The following is an 18,683-nucleotide window of genomic DNA, read 5'->3' on the forward strand; positions in this document are numbered from 1 at the left end:
CATCCCCACAGCTGCCGACATTACGTGGGTCAAAGCTACGAAGCAGAGTCGTCATTTTAAAGTAAAGCCAAGTCAAATCAGCACAATGTAAGCACTGAAAATAGTGTTTATTTGCAGCAGTGCTTGTGGTGTACAAGTGAACTCGGTACCGGGGTCCCCCCCTCACATTCAGCCCCCGCCTGTGTTGACTTCCAGAGTTAGCAACACTTTTAGTCAGACGAGCAGTAAAATTTCTGTCCAAGATCACGTACCAGATTATTGAAGTGGTTCCAGGATATTCGTACTAGATGGAATGAGCTACTTCAAGGTATGTAAGTGACACTGTATCGCAGTGCGCCTGAGAGGCGAGGTACAGTGTTACCCAGCTGCCAGAGGATAAGTGCAATTCCAACACCCACATTTAAACAAAAGCAACAGTATTTATAGAAAACCTTTGAGAACTTGAGTTTAATAAACCAAGAAACGTCAGCTTGCACTTCACATTTGTACAAAACCATACAGAAACCACCTGCAAAAGACGTATGAGCTAGCTAGCAAAAACAACCCAAAAAAAAAAAAAACCAACCCCAAAATGGTCCTCAGCAACAGCATGTACAGCTTTTATGGGAAACAAAAATTACCAGATCTAAGTATTACTTCATGACACTTAAAAATAATAATTTGAATGTCTTTTACAAATACACAATATAAAAAACAGGTCGACTCGAACAGAACATTAACTGAATACATATATATGTATATTTGTGTATATACATATACGCACATATGTATAGAAACTCTCCCAATACTAAAATAGGCCATTGTGGTGAAGTTACTAGCATCTGCCATTTAACTCTTAATGGAAGGAGATGAATGTCCCTGCGTGTGGGTGTCTGGGTGTAAAATGGGTTCGTTGTCAGAGAGAATGACTGCAATCACAATCCAAACTGACCAGTGGAGCTTGACACGAGACACTAGGAGTTATCACTAGGCTTTCACATTGCATCTCATTCGTTAATGAAAGAGAAATATTTGAAAGTATTCATAAAACTTGATGCGGCATCCAACCTGTACAGGAAATATTTCCCCTCTCGTTACCCTCAATATGAGGAATCATATTAACGCCATTTTACCAGAACATAGCATAACTCTTTGCTCTTAGAAACAGAGGAAAAAAAACTGGATTTGTACCATCCTACACTGATCTCGATGAATGCAGTAGTCCAGAACAGTATTTACACGTGATTGTGACGGGCGTTCTCTCCTTGCTAGCATAAGGACACAACATGGCTTCCATAAAGGCATTTCACATTTTACCAGACCCGCTGATTGCAGATTTTTTGCTCACTTTTTCAGTAGCATCTTGGCAAAATCAGCATTGGACATCTTTTTAGGCTCCTCAGGGGGTTCGGATGAAGTTGCTGGTGAGTTCTGGACCATCCCATTCTCAGCCTTAGCCACAGGATTACTCTGGCGCTGTAACGCACGAGGCATCATTGAAAGCTGTGTCCTTCCCTTGCCTCGCCTGCAGAACAAAAAGTGACATTTAAAAATATCCCAGTGCTCTTTGAACATACTGTTTTCGCTTGGGGAAACAAAAAAGACTTTGTTCACTAAGAGGAACACTCATTTAAATATTATTCCTGTCATTTGTTTCAGTAATAAGTAGCGCAAAGCTTTCAATGGGTGCCCTTTGAAACACTATACCTACGTCCTGGCAGAAAACAACTGCCCAACAGTCCCCAGAAATTGAAGCTCGGTGTTTATCTACGGGGCACGTACAATACGGCACCAGTGCAATGCTCAGCAGCAGGAGCACTCTAAAAGATGAGAGAGCAGCCTTAATGCTCACTGTGAGCAACGGCTGGTTCTCCAGAACGAGAGGACAGGGAAGTTATTAGCGCTCCGGTGCTGACAGCGGATCCAACGGGATGTCTGCAGCGATGGAGAGTATCAGGCACTGGACCGGCTTCTACTGATGAAGAAGAAAAATCTGCTTCTCCTCATCAATCCAGCAACGCAAATTTTTACAGTTCAGCATTTTTTAAATGTTCTCTCATATTCTAGATCACAGAATCACTGAATCATTCAGGCTGGAAAAGCCCCTCGGGATCATCGAGTCCAACCCTCAGCCCGACTCTACAAAGTTCTCCCCTACACCACATCCCCCCACAGCTCATCCAAACGGCCCTTAAACACATCCAGGGATGGGGACTCCACCCCCTCCCTGGGCAGCCTATTCCACCCTCTGACCACTCTTGCTGTGAAAAGTTTTTTCCTAATGTCCAGTCCAAACCTCCCCTGTTGCAGTTTAAAGCCGTTCCCTCTTGTTCTGTCACTAATTCCCTGTGAGAAGAGACCAGCACCAACCTCTCTACAACGTCCTTTCAGGGAGCTGTAGAGAGTGATGAGGTCTCCCCTCAGCCTCCTCCTCCTCACACTGAACAGTCCCAGCTCCTTCAATCGCTCCTCATGAGATTCCTACATTTCAGCCCATAAAGAAACCCAGCGTTTCCTTTTTAAGCATCACCAGTCTCTCTCACTAATACTCACGCTCCGTAAATCTGCCGCGGTACCGCAAACTGCGAGGCTCTGCCCGCCTCGGGCTTGTCCGGCAGCTTTCGCAGAGGGGGGTTACTGATCGCCACCTTGATGACATGTTCCTTAACCGTCAGGCCATCCATTTTCAGCACAGCCTGCGAGGCCTGAGCTTCGTTTTCATATTCCACGTAGGCCAAGCCCTAAGTAAGAAGGGGTAACCTACATTAGTTTTAGGGCTTCCTTCTCTGCGCGACAGCTTTTGTGAATAATTTGGCCAACTGCTAAGAAAATCATACAGAAATCAGACCTAAACATGGCTAAGTCCCAGTATTCTTTAGCTAACAAAATTCTTATCTACACAACCTGCAATTCTTGACTCTCATTCACGATGCCCTAATCTGTAGAAGAGGCATTAGAAAAAAAAAAAGAAAAAAAAAGGAAACCAAGATCCCAGTAAAGTAAATGTAATGAAGTACTGCATCAGTGGCAAGTCTTCATTTCTAAATGTATATTATACATATATCCAGGCTGAATCTGGAATTGGACAGATTTGCATTCATAGTGAAAAATCAATCTACAGAGCTAGAACAGAAAGATCCACACAAACCCTCCTGTGACTCTTCACTAAGCTACAACTGGTAACTAAGGAATCAAGTCTGCTAACACAGGGTCGTTATTGCAGCCACCTTGGTTTCAAGAGCAGTAAAGCCCATTTTAAGCAGCTCCGACAGGACTGACAGGCAAAAAGAGACTGGTATTGCTGCCTCGAGAACAGTGACTGGTGACAAAAGCGTTCTTTGCAGGAAATGGATCTGTGTTGGCTTCATGCAGTAGCAGCTGCTAACCACCCTGGTAACCAGCTGCTAACCACCCTGGTAACTGCTGCTGATGCACCTTCAGTAGTGGGGTCTTATTTCCAGCAAGTGGACAAAAGGGCACCCCCAGCATCTGCTGCAGCGGACTCCTCCAGCGGGTACACTAGTTGGGAGGCATCACCTCCCAGTTCTGTTATGGTTATTCTTCTAAGCGCCATTCAAACCCTTCAGCTGTATTTTTATTCAGTTTCACAGGAAACACATCAGATTTTATATAACATTCGAAGTACATTTATTTGTGGTTTAGACAGAATCAAACTAAGCTCAGGACAGGGCTTGCAAGACTTGGGGTACACATGAGAGCACTCCTCACAAGGTGCATGCAACAGGAACTGTACCCGAGATATTGCCAAGACCTAGAAAATACATTTTTAAAAAACACACGCACATCACCAGGATGGCACCTGTTAGAAGAGCCCGACATGCAGACATGGCTGAGGTGTCAGGTACAACTTTGGCAGAGCAGCAGCTGGTTTAGAGTCTCTTATTTAACAAGGAGTCATTTATTCCAGGATGGAAATAATGAGCCCTGTCACAGATAGGTGGCTCATTTCTGACTGACAAATCTATTATTGCAGCAGGTGTTATGAACAATAACCTCAAGAAACTTAAGAAAGGGAGAAGGGGAATCAGTTATACCAGGTAAGCCCTATCGAGTCAGTGACTCAAAAAACCACATTCTCTGCAGCCTTACTAATGCCTATTTTTACTAGACTGAAAGTGCTGTAAACATCTTCCCCTCCATCCCATTTATATCGCACGTTCTTCTTGGGCAATTTAAGTATTCTGGGAAAATTCCTCCTACTTCTTATTTGTTGGCCCAAAGGCACACTGGGCTGTATAAATCCAAGCATTTCTACGAGTTTTAACGCAAAGCCAGGTTGGCAACTTAAAATACAAAACTTACTTTTTGTATCCAAACTCCCATGATTTGCTTCTTTTTGAGGGATTTCTTAAGAGTGCATTAAGGATGCCTACCTTGGGTTTTCCAGCTCGGTTGGTGACCAGCCGAATGTCTTTCACATTCCCATGTGCTTTACACACATCTTCCAGCTCCTCCTTAGTGCAGGAAAACGGCAAACCAGATATAAAGAGTTTATGTTTCTCCAGTGTAGTGCTATACCTGAACACCTGAAGAAACGAAAAGGCTGTTAGATGCCAAAGCAGTCAGAGACTCCAAGGATTTCAATCTATTACACCTCCAAAAGCTCGGAGTACTTCATAAATTTGTGTGATGCAAAAACACCTTCAGGTCATGAGTAGTATCTTGGAAGATATTTGCATATAAACATACAGGCATACACTAAGGACTTGCAAGTAATGCTTCCAAATGTTTGCGTCTCCTTCAGCTGAGCAAGACAACATTATCACTATCCAGACCATTAAGTTTTTCAGCACAGTAACTCTGTAATGCAGAAAACCACTGATTACACAACTGATCTCCAGTACAAACCAAGAACCAGTGGGTTGTGTCATAAATGCCCACAGCTGAAGGGACTCAACCAAAAAAGTACTTTACAGATTGAGCTGCTCAAGAAGGAATGTGGGTACCTCACACCATTAACAAGCTGCTCAGATTAGCTTACTCAAGATTTGCAGAAATCTGCTCCTGTCAATCCTGGTTCATGGCAAAGTAATGTAAGATGCAAGAACTCCCAGAAAAGAGCTTTATTATGCTAAGACATACGTTACCACTCCAAACTAACACGTGAAGTCATCAGATGCAAGCACTCTGGATGCAACACATCCTGCTAGCCTTCCTAGGCAGTCCCACTGTTCAACCTATTACTTGAAAGAATAAAAGTTTACCTTAAAGTCTGGATTCTTGTTCTTGTCAACACATGGAGAAACAAACATTGGTCTTCCCTCCACAACTTTACGATCCAAGCCAAGAGCTTGGAGAGCAGATTTTTCTTCCTTGAATTCTACGTAGCAGTAGCCCCGGAAAGTCCCCTTGTTGCTGAACACTGGACGGATTTCTGCTACCTCCCCACAGCTCTCAAAGAGCTCTTTCAGTTTCACTTCAGGATCTGCCATGTTGTAGGAAAGGTTGCTGACAAAAACGGTGACATTATCTTTACTGCTATCATGTAAAACCTTGGGGATGTCTTTTCGACTGGTAGATGCCTTTTCCTTCTGGTTTGCTGGGCGATCTGGCTTTTCAGGTCCACTTCTTCCAAAGAGCCCCGTTTCTACCTCCATGTCTTCTTCAAGAAGTACACCATCACCATCTCCTTTGTGTCTCTTGCTGGGCTGCTCTGCTGATTGATGACATGGAAAGCCTTACTAACCATTTCATTCACCATTGAAATTAAGCTGTCTTCCATCACTAGAGCATCTGGAAATGGCATGTGAAACCCCAGTGACAATGATAGGTCTTAAAGACCCAAAATAAAAACCTCCCTCAGGTTTTTAATAATGATTACTTGACCAAGGCAGGAAGAATTTAGATGAAAGCAACAGGAATATTTTTTCCTTTTTTCTGTCAGTTACAACTACTGATTCATGTTCTCTCTGTCTCATAAGATTTTTTTTTAATTTTTTTTTTTTTTAAAGTAAAACCAAAAAATCTAAAAGCTCCCAAAACTCCCAGAGGCAGCAATCTATTAAAATCTTCTGTTACCACCTTCCAAGAGACTGCTACAATACTGGATTACCCAATTTAGACACACGCCTCAGCATCATTCGATGAGTCAGGAAAATGACTTTTTTTTAAAAAAGCAAAGATGACAAAAAACCTAAATCACAGTATTTCTCTGAAATAAGAAAAGCCTAAAAAACCTCTAGAAGTTCTTATAAACATATACTTCTGTTTGTCAAAAACCATTTAGTCTTGCTTTCATTTCATTACCACAGTGAAGACCTCCTAGAAGAGAGAGACCCTGAAAACACAGCACCTTTGGGGACACCAGTGATGGCACATCCTCACCTGCCTCTAACAGAAGGGAGACAACTGATAACCCTGTTACCAGAGGTCTGAAGTTTCTTTTCTTTTTTTTTTTTTTTTACCTTCTTCTTCTTGTCCCCATTCACCCTCATCATCATCATCTGCTTTGCGCTTGTCTCCAATCCTGGGTTTTTTAGCCTTTTTGGAAGCTTTCTTTTCTGCCCGAGCCTGCTTTCGTTGTTCAGCTTTCTCCTCCTCCTGCTTTGCCAGAGCAGCTTCTTTCTCAGCAGCCTACAAATATACAAGATTTTTTTCCTAATGACTGCAGATTGCAGAGCATTTTTTAGAGTACTGCAGCTGGAGGGTTTTCTCCTAAGCTACATTAAACACAGCGCTAATGGCATCATCATTTAAAGCACATCTCAATTGTTTGCTCTTACAGCTTTCCTGGAGCGCACGGTATCCTTGTATCCATCCAAGGGTCAAAAGGTGAAAGACAGAAAGCATCAGAAGGGGTTAACCATAGTTTTAAACTAAAATCAACAGTTCTGAGGCCTTAAGACAGTTCAGGCTTATCTACAGGAACCCACATTAGAAACCTGACATTCAGACAAGCATGATGTTAATATGGGTATTTCCTATAAACTGCTTAGGTAGTTCACAGAAAGTTCTGACCTTTGCTCTTTGTTCATTAACTCGAGCTAATCTGTTTTCTGTTTTTTGAACAGCTGCATCCCAGTCTTCCAATGTTCCTAAAGGATAAAAAAAGCCTTGTGTTTAGCTTTCCCATAATTTGAAAATACAATTCTGCAAAAATAAAGAGTTGGTGCGTTCATGGAACTTGCTCTTAATATTAACCATTCCACATGAAAATTCTAAATGTGAGTAGGCTTCAAAGAGAAAGAAAACAAAAACCAAGCAGAGCAGAAACCTCTCATTTATCATACAACACTCCAAAAAGGCATGGAAAAACCCAGTAGTTTCAGCAGGCTCCAAGTCAGGCCAGAAAAGAAGAATAAAAAAAGAGCTGCTTGTGTATACTACAGTGGTGAAAAGAAAATAAGCCTTCACCAGAACACAAAACACTAGATCAAAATTCACTCCGTATCGTTGTACACAAACTAGGCTGGGTAAAACGAGACGACGTGCAGTTAGTTACCTTCTATTCTCTCCAGGGTGAGCAGCACCTCGCAGACGTGCTCTGGGTAGTCACTTGTGCACTGCACAGCTCGGTGCAAGGCCTTCCTGCAGTGCTGAGTGTCACCGTGAGCTCTGCAGCAGGGAAACCACAGCTGTAAGGAGCCAACCCTCCAGCACAGGTAACTACATTCCATGCAAAGGTTTTCCCTCCTTCCCCAGCGAACTGGCACTACACATTGTTGCTGTAATACTGCTGAAATATACTGCAGAGCTGCTGTAAGAACCTCCAAAGCATATTATAAACCCAGATGAAGTATACCCATCTAAGTCCTGTCTCACACAGATGAGGAAACTACAAAATTAATTAACTCTTCCAACCAGCCAAGCGCTTACCTCTCTAGGTTATAATACTCCAGCCACATGTTAGCATATTTGGCATTCCCTTTAGTCATAATGTTGTCCCAGAGTTCTCTGGCTTTCTGCATGTTGTTACATAAGCGGGCCTGAAACAGAGCATCCAAAGCACTCCATGTAATTTAGGATTATTTGTTCAACACCATTTTCCCCCCCACAACAAGAACACAGCACAGATCATGCACATAAACCCAGGAAGATACATCTGCTCCTTAGAGTGATCAAAGTGAACACCTAATGCAATCCTACGACTGAATAATACTTCCCTGCCCACCTCTTACAGCAATCTTGGTTTCTGGCTCCCACACGCGTTTCATTTTGGTCATTATAAAAAAAAAAAAAAAATCAGATAGTTGTTTCTGAATTTTTCCTTTTGTCATTATTCATGAATGTACCTAATGCAGCACTTAAACTGAGAACTGGTTTTGTGGTTTAAGAGAAGTGCTTCATTTCTGTCGCTGCCCTGAGCTCTTCAACTGGGGGAGCAGGCAAAGAGGGGAAATGGATTAAGACACCCAAGTGGGATTCACCCGACCTCACCGCAGAAGCACAGGGGAACACCAGACACCTGATTTATTAGAACTGCTTTAGCATAAGCCGAATCACACCTAGAAGTGCCTGCTTTCTCCCTCCACTAAGTGGACAGAAAGTGAAAGTAATGAATTCAGATTCAGGCCCACACTGTTCAGGATTACAATGCCTGAGACTTTGGCAAGCCACTCCGTGCATTATACCCAGAGAAATTCCAGCACAAAAGTAACGACTTATCCTGATTCGTATGAGCCTGTGGCAAAGGAGGGAAAAGAAAACATCCCCTTGCAGGCAGCGACTGCACCAGCACACTGATACCTGTACTAGTTTGAAGCTAATTATTGTATGCAGCACTAAATTAGACAGGACTCAAGGCAGTTTACAGACTTAGTGTTCGGTTCCAAGGCGCTGCAGCCTGCTAACCAAGCTGCTCGCACATCTCTGTGCCACACTGCAGACACAGCAGTATAAACGTGCCACCAGTCCTGACAGCTTCCTCAGAGAACGCTGTTCCTTCCCTGGGATGGCGTGCTTCAAGCACAGTGTGCTGCCCTGTCCAGACACAGGAGTGGCAGAAGAAAGATTTCCTCACTGACGTTACCCAGACAAAACACCAGAGTACAGGAGGATTGCATTCTGTGGCTGGAACATTAAAACGACTGATTTCCTCTAATCTAGCAATTTAATTGCAGCCGGTAGAAACATCACCTCAACTCTTGCCCAGTTCTGCATGATGGTGCAGGACGGATCTCCACTCTCACTAAATCCTGGGAATAAAAATAAGTAGTTTATGAATGGCTCTTGGAAATAAAGTGTTTATTAAACAAGTTCTACATTGTAGATGAAATGTTTATCTCTGGCTTTCCTAAAATGTTTGAGACACTTGAATACAAGTTAAACACTGTGTGAAGAACTGGTCTTCTAAAAATTATTTTGAACAAGAGAAAACAACATATTGGATGATTTAACTTACGCTCTTCTACTTCTTGTTTCAAATACTCCACAGCACGTGCAAATGCAGACCGCAGCTCTTCTAGTTCTTTACTAGAGTCTTTAGAAAAAAAAAAGAAAGAATTGCCTTAAAATAATAATTTAATTTTCATCTCTCATCCACTAAAGCCTCTTCCCTAACACCCACAATGGCTTTACTGGGGGGGCAGGGAGAGCCAAAATTTATTACTTCAGTAAAACTCACTACATGCAGAGTAAAAAAACATCAAGTACCTAAACTACAAGGCAGAGCATTTTCACAACAGCACAATCTATTCTGTCAGCAAGGAGCTACTTTAAACCAACTAAGTTCATACATTTTATGGGCACTAATTGGCCAGAAAGTAATTTTTGTGAAAAATATGAACCTACTGTTAAAATTTTAAAAAAAGTAATACCACTGTTTCAGCGAGGTACACAGAAAACAGTTTAAATATTTATCCACACATATATTATACTTACCTTGTGTAAAATCCACCCTTCTTCTCAGGTAATCAAGATATGCCTGCCAGATTTCTACATAGTCCGTTGCCTGAATAAAACCCGCATTCAGAGCTTTTTCAAACATTTCTGAAAGAAAATGGGGAAGACACCCCCACAAACATATTTACTTTTCAGATAATGACAAAATTAGCAAGCTACAGTGTACAGCACAAAAAAGTATATAGGCCTTACATTTCTAGGAAGACAGGAAAAATAGAAGAAATCCTACATACAGTAAATTGGTTTAGGAATTGAATTTAAAAGTCAGTTTAATTCAGTAATGTTCATGCAAAGTTGTTCATTGCTTTGCTCGGAATTGAAGCTGCTCAACAAAAGCAGCTTTGCCCTGGAAGCACGCTACTGGACATTTCATCAGCTTTAAGACTGTTGCAGCAGGATAAAAACAAATCCTAGAGCATCCTACAAGTCACCGTTTGTCACACATTATCCAGAGAGCAGAAAGCAGTTCTGTACTGTAAAGAAGCTTTGCCAAAAAGGTCTTTCTTTACCAGAAATAATGCCGTGATCAACTCTATGCCTCTCCATCGCCAAAAGATACCTAATCCACAGCCCAACCGTCCAGGGACAGTTCCTAACAGCACGGTCATGAGCAGACAAGACCAATTCTTTCACTTTCAGCTGTCGGTCCTGAAATATCATACAACAAAGTTGTAAATTCCTGTTAGGCAGAGAGACCATCCGAGACAAATACCAGCTTATAGAAAGCCAACACCTTAAAAACAATGCTTTTACTTTATATTTGAAAAGAGATATAATAAGACAAGATGGGTATTTTAAATTCTACACTCCTAAAAACCCAGTGAACATCTTCAAAACAAAAAGGATGTGCTCAGGAGCAACACAAACAAAAACTCCATGCCATATTCAGTCTGTAAAACCCAACTGTCTGCCTCTGACCAAGTCAGTTAGGTATTTTCTGCTGATGAGATGAATATAATAAAGGCACCAAGCAAATTCCCAACTGTTCTTAGTATGTTAAGAAGAGAGGAGGAAAAGATGCAAGGAATTGCACGCATAGCCTACTCAGGCAGGCGCTGTTCCACCCACAACCTGCTGTCTCAGGCTGGTAAGATAAAGAGACAACGGAGCAACTCAGCCTAGATAAGCTCCCCTGTAGCGAGCCACACAGACCTCTTAATAGATCGACCTTCCGTCCACGTGAAAAGCCCTGTCTCTCAAGTTCAATATGACTTTCAAACTGCACTAACTCGCCCACATGTAAATACAGGCTGAACATCTGCGTTTGCTTCAGCTCGTTGGTAAGTTAGTGTTTTGTTCTCCACTGTAGAACATTCAAGAGAGCACTGGCAGCCCTCAAACAAGCACTTTCATTAATCTACCAGTGCCTCCTGAAGGACAGGCAGGCTCCCCAGTGATTCAGACAGCACTGAACTGCTGTCCCTACAAAAGCTAGAAGGAAAAAGGAGGGACATCCCCGGAAGCAATGCCCCTGGATGACCAGCTACCAGAGACAATGCTTACAGTACAGCTGGTTACACCTACACAACTCTCTGCCAGATAGCACAAGCCTCGATGCCCCCACCCCCGTTAATTCAGCAGCGAAAACACACAGCTAGAGGAAAAAGTGAGTAAATGCTCCCTTGATCAATAAAAACACCCCTGAACACAGCAAGAAAGCAAAGGCGAGGTGAAAATCGGTTTCTGAAGAATTTAAAGGCTATGGGACAGGACTGAGGTAGAACTTACTGGTCGTTTATCAGCCACTAACATTAAAAAAACCCAAGGAAATCAAACTGCAAACATCTGGGTTTTTTTTCCTTACCAAATACTGATTGTAGCGTGCCCAAAGATCTGGCACAAGGCAGTTCTCAGCCAAAGCCCTCTCATAGATCAACTGAATCCGAGCTGGATCACCTGCTTTCATTTCAAAATCAATGTAAGCTTGATATTCTGCTAGCTTTGGTGTTTCAGCACCCAGCTATAAAACAAACAGGGATACAAAAAATTAAAACCTTCTAAACAAAGCACGACTTAAACAGTTCAGTTGTTACTCAGAGTAGGTCTCATGCACAGTTTCAGACAAGAGCTTATCCTTTAAATATCAAGAGGTTTTGATTTTCACATATCTCTGAATACCACCCTGGTTCTGAAGCCATTCAGATCCCTACTTTTTATTCCTCTTAGCCCACGTACTTGTCAATGCTAGAAGAAACAGCCACAGTACTCATGGGCACCTCAGGGTGGCCTGATGCAGTCAGTAGATTCAATAATTTCCAGTATAACCAGTTGTGAGGCTTCTTGTCTCACATTGCTCACAGCTGGAAGAGTCACCTAGCAATACTCAGCTGCTTTACCTCTGTGACTAGAAAAATAATACAATCTGGGGGGGAAAAAAAATTACCACCCCAAAGCAATTAACTCTTAGTTTTAAGGAAGGTCTAAGTAACAGCATTACCAGTGCCTCTTCATATGGTTTACACTTCTCCAACTGCTGTAGAGCTTTTTTGTAATTCTTTAGTATTGTTTCTGGAATCGGATCTTCTGACCACTCCTCGTATTCAGCATATGAAGCCTCCATATCTATTAAAACAGACATGAAAGCCCATCAGTGACACACTCATTCAACTAAACATACAGAATTCAACCTCAATTTGATTCTAACACATTTGTATTTCTGTTTGTATTTTTGTATCTTAACTGCCACACTACCACATGCTTAAAGGGTTCAGACACTTCACTTTATACAATGCTCTACAACACAAACTCGGGGCCAGTTATATTAAAGCTACTGATTTTGATTTAGAAAACCAAAGTGGCAAGATTTTCCCTACGGCTTTAAAGAAGAGAGACCAAGCCAAAATTTTTTCACTATGCAAATGAAGAAGTCTAAGTACTGTGCTTAACTTTCTCCTATAAGCAAAGCAGCAAGAAAAGGGACTGAAGGAGTTTAAAGCATGAACCAGATATACCAGGATTCGAACAATCCAGCTGTCAGCGTGTTCTTAGGTAGTGATCCTCACAGCTGAATTCCTACTTCCTAATGGTCATGTTTGTGCTCATCACTTGTACTTTAAATAGCCTCAAATTATGTACTGAAGAAACAGATAAACCAAGTTTCAACGAATAAGAAGATTTCTGAACAAAAGGGATCTGTGCATCATTCAAGAGGCCCTAAAGACAGGCAAACGTCATTGATTAAGGAATACGCAAGTACTACAGCTGCAGTTTGTGTGGCCCTACCGAAAGAATAATCATGACTAATGCCTGGATCACTGGAACACAGCTTATCCACGCCATCTCCCCAAGTGCACCGGCTCTTACCTAACAGCGGGATCCCCAGCTGGCGCCTGAACAGCGTGTGGATCTTCTCAAGCTGGCTGCAGAGCATCTGCTGCTGCTCAGGAGATGGAACGCTGCCAGGAGCTGGCTACAAACAAAAGGATTGAAATTTAATCAGTTCCCTCAAGCCTGAGCTGATGAACACGATGGGGTATTGTTTATGAGTTGGAGGATCTGGGCTCCAAATGACTACATGATCCTTGAAGAACAGACACAGCCAACTTGCATTTCAGGTCACCGCTGTGAAAGCTAAAACTTGGAAATTGGTAGACTCAGAAGCTGGATGAATGTGAAAATCATTCTTCACTGAAAGCTGACACATGTATAGGGAAATGATAACCTGAACAAAAAGTAAGCAGCATGTGACCATGCCATTTCACAAAGCCACAGGGCTGCCAAATAGTTTTTCAGTAAATCCCTGGTGTGCGCACAGATGGTTTAAAACTTTCACCTTTCTTTCTGTTTGTGAATGAAAGGGTGTTCTCCCACTACTCCTTCGTTAGAGCATTTCATAGAATGGGGTTGGAACGGACCTTTAAATATCATCTAGTTTCACCTCCACCTACTGTGGGCAGGGACATCTTTTAACTTCCATCTCTTATGTAGGAAGCTACAAAAAATAAGAAGAAATATTCACATTCGGGCCATCTTGTAAAGGTATTGTTTGCAGATGTCAGGCTGTATGTTCCAGGGATAACACACTATCATCCAAAAGTCACAAAAAGTGTGAAATAATGAATGAGTTAAACGCTGAAGTAGAAAACAGTCTAGAAATGTAAACATGATTGACTATGTGCAAAAATACTCACTGGCAAGAACATCGTTAAATAATGAAGCTACTCCATTTAAAGCTATTTTTGTCAGTTCAAGCTAAGGCAGGAGAATGAAACTTCGCTTCTGGATACGAGATTTTATGATTTTATTTAAACACAAATCTGTTTACTTTATCAACTAACACAGAACATTTTTCCCAGACCAAAGGGGTCAGTTTCTACAGCTGAAAAGAAACAACTGTGTGACATTACAGCCTCTTTTCTCAGAGGAGGCTGATGAGGGGGCAGCACAAGATGACTTTGGAAACTAAACCACAATTTACCTGCGCTGTTTCCAGGATGGCATTCTCAAACTCACGGTAGGCTTCCCATAAAGCTGTTCCTTTTGTCACGTGCAGTCCGACCGCAGTTAACGCTCTCTCAAATATTGAGCGAACTTTCTCAATTCCTCCTTCCTGACCAATGCCACCAATTGAATACTGGGCATATTCCAACCAAATTTCAGGACCTAAACAAGATTATGAGAAACAGATGACCCAATCCCCTCAAAAATAAAGGCAGGCATCTCTCTACTTCCCAAACACCTCATTTGCTGCATATAAATAGACCAACACGTGACATTTTTCTTTACCATCCAACGTAGTAAAGAAAAGTTAAAATATTTTATTCTATGCTCTTGCTTCAGCACCAGCAGCTACAGTTTTCTTCTGAAAGTAGTCATTCTTGTGGTTGTTACTGACACCGCCCGACTCCTGTCAAGCCACCTCTGGCGCACAAGCTACATCAGAGATGCATCAAGACCCCCCCCAACAGCATCTTCACTTTTCTTGAGCCCCTGTGCAGAGCTGGGACCACAAAGCTGTTGCACTCCTACATAACTCAGATTAAAGTAGGTCCTTCTTCTCTTTCCAGACTCCTATACTTGCCTGTTAAGCAACTGCTGAAGCAGCATAACCACGAGGTGAGGAGGAGGTGCTAGAACAGCGTTAGCTGCCCGGCACCTCTCCCACCAACACCAGTCTCTGAGCAAATTAGGCTCAGGGACCCCCAGTAGAGCCTGTCCAACCAACGGATAGTAGATTGCACATCTCAGGCTCCAGAAGTCCTTCCCAAAGCCCAAGTGCAATCCATCCAGCAGATCTAGGATACATCCTCTCAGTTCATCTCTCCGTTCCTTCTTCCTGAAGGATCACCAACACCCTTGGCCAGCTGTGTCGGTGCTGTAGGGACATTTTGTCTAAAGCTTCTGCAAGGGATTTGCCTCCATGTCACCCAGCCCTCTCTGCTGCTGCAGGCTTCACATTTTCAGCACCTTACCACAACACCCAAGGAGCACGCAGTTACTCAGGGATTTAAGCTAAAAGTTTTAAGCTACAGCTGCAGACAGCTCCTGACAAACAGAGAGACAAGACACCCCGTACTTCTCTCACTTTTAACGAGGACGATCAGAGCCTGGTGCTGCAGCACGGCGAGGGTTACCTACTTCACAGGGTTTCAAGAACGCCGTCTCCCAGACGGCGGTTACAAGCTGTTCTGAAAGAGCTGTCACACAGTGGAAGTGGCAGCAAAGACAGTACTAACCAACACAGAAGATGGGACTAGAAATGAGCCTTTTAAAAGCATCCACTTTCCTCAAAGAAAGAGCTAAAGAACCCATGCTTTTAGAGGTTAGAGAAGTGCCAAATATGCACTTAAAACTTTTTACAACATTCGCTTAGAAGATCGTAAAGACTGCAGTGGCACTTAAAGCATTGCCTCTGAATGGCCTTAACTCCAAAGCTTCAGAAAAACTGAGGATCACTTCACACTAATTTTTTTGATCCAACTTCTGCATTATAACAGAAGGAAGAAACTTTCCTAGAAAAAGCCAGCCATAATCTGAATTCAACACAATACATTTTACAGAACGTGTTAACAACTTACAGATGTAATCTTTCACAGCTCTCTCAAACAGCTCATAAACCTTCTCTCGCTCAGAGCTTTCAGAAGCCATTTTTATCTCATCCTTCAACCAGTCCAGCCAAATTTCTGAAAGGAAGAAGTTTAGAATACATCACACCAACGTTCAGAAAGTTAAATCCATTTGTTGAATTTTTTATGTGAGTTTTTAGTAACAGACTTAAAAATGGGGAGAGGGCCAAGGGGGAGAAGAGAGCAATTTTAGCCTCCACAACTACTCACAATTAATTTTAAAGAAAAGTTTGGTAGAGACCTTTGCAAATTGGTACTCAACAAGCACCCTTTTATTTAAAAAGAGCAGAAGTTGCAAGCAGCAATGTATCAGTACCTTGGGCAGAGGATCAGTCTGTACCAGTAACCAAAGATGCAGCCAGAGGTACACCTTGCCTCACACTTTTACAAGAAATAGTAAATGGCTTTAGAGACTGCAAGTTTCCACACTTATAGAAGGAAACCTTCCCTTGCCAAGGCTAAAAGCACACTGGCAGAGCAGCCTCTGCAGTATTTACACTGCCTCTATGTTACGAGTAAAGAAACACCCACTTCAAGGGCTACCTACAACTTCCACCAACATATTTTTTTCTTTTTTTTTTTTTTTTTCTTTTTTTTTTTTTTTTTTTTTTTTGCTGCTTGACTGTGAAATTTAACTTTTGGCAGGAGTCTGTCTCTGAGTCACATTCACTAGGTGACTGCAGCCGTTTCAGCGCTGCCATCCCACAACTGTACGTTACCAGCCCCACAGCAAAGGCAGCACAAGCAAACATACGCCTGTCCCTGGGCTACAGCGGGGCACATCCTGGCAGCGACTCACCCAGCTGACAGACAAACAGATAGACCAGAGACTGGAGTAGGAGGGCACACACAAACACCCCCTCCCACCAGTTCCCCGCTACTGCAGCAGCCTCTGGCAGAGGCCAGGGCAGTCGCAAGGACTCAAATTCCTGCAATGGGGTTGTTACCTCGCATTTGCCAGAGGCCAAGCTCAATGCTGGCCATTAACACCTGCAGCATTCAGTTTAAAAAGTCCCAAATCTGTTCTTTCAGGTTTCCCTGGACTGGAACAATGTTGTTGAAGCCTGGCATTACTTTACTACTGAATCAATGGTATGTTACATGGATGATGCTTAAGCTGTATCAGCTGCAACATGATGAGAAGATGCTCTGTACCTTCAGTAAGTGGAAAGAGTTCACTCATCTTCTGACGAGCTCTTCTGAGCTTTACCAGCTCTCCCTCCTGGCGGAGCAGCTTTATCAGATCCAAGTGACAGTTATAGTCAAAAGCATTGATGGAAAGCTTTAAAAAAAAAAAAAATTTTTTTTTTTTAAAAGCACTGTTGAGTGATGGACATGAAGAAAGCAGAAAACATTTAGCAGAACAGATCATCTTACTCTCTTCTGGGGCATACAAAAGTCATCATGTGTTCACATACCCAAGACAACACCTACCTTCCTGCACAGAGTTGCACCAAACTTCACTATTGTCTGCAATACACTTTCAGGTCACAAGCAGACACTTACAAAAAACACTTCCAAGTTTTTAACAGAGATTTAAATTTAAGCTTAGAGCTTAGCTTATGACTGTAAGCTCTAAAGGTTACTGCTCAGCAGTGCAAATGCCAGCACCAGAAGTACAGCAGCTATCAGCTGCAGAAACTGACCACAGAGCGCAAAATAAATAGAACCTTCTTCAACGGAGCCAAATGCAGTTTAATTTCTTCAAAGAAAATTAAAAAAACCCCAGTCAGCTAGCAAACTTTTTTTTTGACGAATACAAACTGTGCACTAGGGCTCTCCTCTCCAATTTCCCTCTCAAAAAAACCCCAAAACGCTTAGTTTTCACTTCAGACTCCAAACGTTAACGTCGTGACAGTTTCCAGCATCAAACTACACGAGCAGCCATAGATTTTTTTCCCATTACCACCGCAGTTGCTCCAGCAGGCAGTCACAAAAAGGAAAACCCCACGAAGGCCGGGTCTCGCCCCACTCCTAAGTCTCCTGGAGGGGAGGCCTCAGTTCTCCGGGACGAGCCTTCCCCAGAACCCCGGGACCGCTCCCGCGGGGCGCCCGGGGCTGACGCGTCTCTCATAGCAACGCGGGCGGGCCACCAGCGCAGGGCCCGGCCCAGCCCGGCCTCCAACCCCGCTTCCCCTGGCCTAAGGGCCTGGACTGGGTGGAGGCCGCGGCGCTGCCCCATCGCCCCCTCCCCACGCCGCGCCGGCCCAGCCGGGCCCCACCTGCTCCTCCAGCCGCTGGATCTCGGCCTCATTCTCCTTCTCCTCATCTTCACCGTCGCCAGACGAGTCCGAGTCGCCCTCATCCTCTGAATCGCCCCCCGACTCAGGGTCACCCTCCGGCAGCCGCTTCTCCTCCTCCGCCGCCACCGCAGCCGCCTCGGCTCCCGCCGCCGCCATCTTATGCAGCTCCCTTCGCAGCCAGCCGCGCTCCGCCGGCCGTCGGGGCTGTCCTCGCCGCGCCTGTCCCGCCGCCGCGCACTGTCGCCGGGCGACCGCTGCGAGAAGAGGGGCGAGCCGCCGCCCGCTACACCCTGCGCTCGTCTCCGCACCGGGGCCGCGGTTCGGTGAGTGCCGCCGGGCGCGGACCCTTTGTCTTCTCGGCTCAGGCGCCGGCTGCCCTGCGGCCACCTCAGGGCCTGGCCGTCTGGGGGCCTCCGAGGAGGTCCGCGGCGTGCGCAGTACCACCCGCCCGCCATATTGAGTGTGGCCGCCGCGGCCCGCACACGCGCCGGGTGTCGCGATAGGCGCGGTGTCGCGATTGGAAACAGCGTTTATT

General features: G+C 43.8%; 1 protein-coding gene across 2 annotated transcripts; it reads right to left on the reverse strand.

The window, feature by feature from the left end:
• Positions 1 to 88: 88 nt before the first annotated feature.
• SART3 (spliceosome associated factor 3, U4/U6 recycling protein) lies at positions 89 to 18,615 on the reverse strand. Of its 2 annotated transcripts, none has more exons than XM_074887766.1 (19): positions 18,128 to 18,615; positions 17,061 to 17,187; positions 15,858 to 15,962; positions 14,258 to 14,442; positions 13,144 to 13,249; positions 12,278 to 12,402; positions 11,645 to 11,800; positions 10,350 to 10,488; positions 9,820 to 9,927; positions 9,341 to 9,418; positions 9,076 to 9,134; positions 7,816 to 7,925; positions 7,442 to 7,554; positions 6,958 to 7,034; positions 6,405 to 6,573; positions 5,205 to 5,653; positions 4,374 to 4,526; positions 2,533 to 2,720; positions 89 to 1,504 (listed from the first exon to the last, which is right to left on the reverse strand). In XM_074887766.1, exons 1-19 carry the CDS (start codon positions 18,302 to 18,304, stop codon positions 1,324 to 1,326), a joined length of 2,805 nt encoding a protein of 934 aa, XP_074743867.1. In that variant the 5' UTR covers positions 18,305 to 18,615; the 3' UTR covers positions 89 to 1,323. The 2 variants fall into 2 exon arrangements, with proteins under 2 accessions (XP_074743867.1, XP_074743866.1); XM_074887765.1 differs by having other exon boundaries at positions 5,205 to 5,656.
• Positions 18,616 to 18,683: the final 68 nt, after the last annotated feature.

Source organism: Strix uralensis, chromosome 17 (assembly GCF_047716275.1).
Source record: "Strix uralensis isolate ZFMK-TIS-50842 chromosome 17, bStrUra1, whole genome shotgun sequence".
Taxonomy (NCBI): Eukaryota; Metazoa; Chordata; class Aves; order Strigiformes; family Strigidae; genus Strix; species Strix uralensis.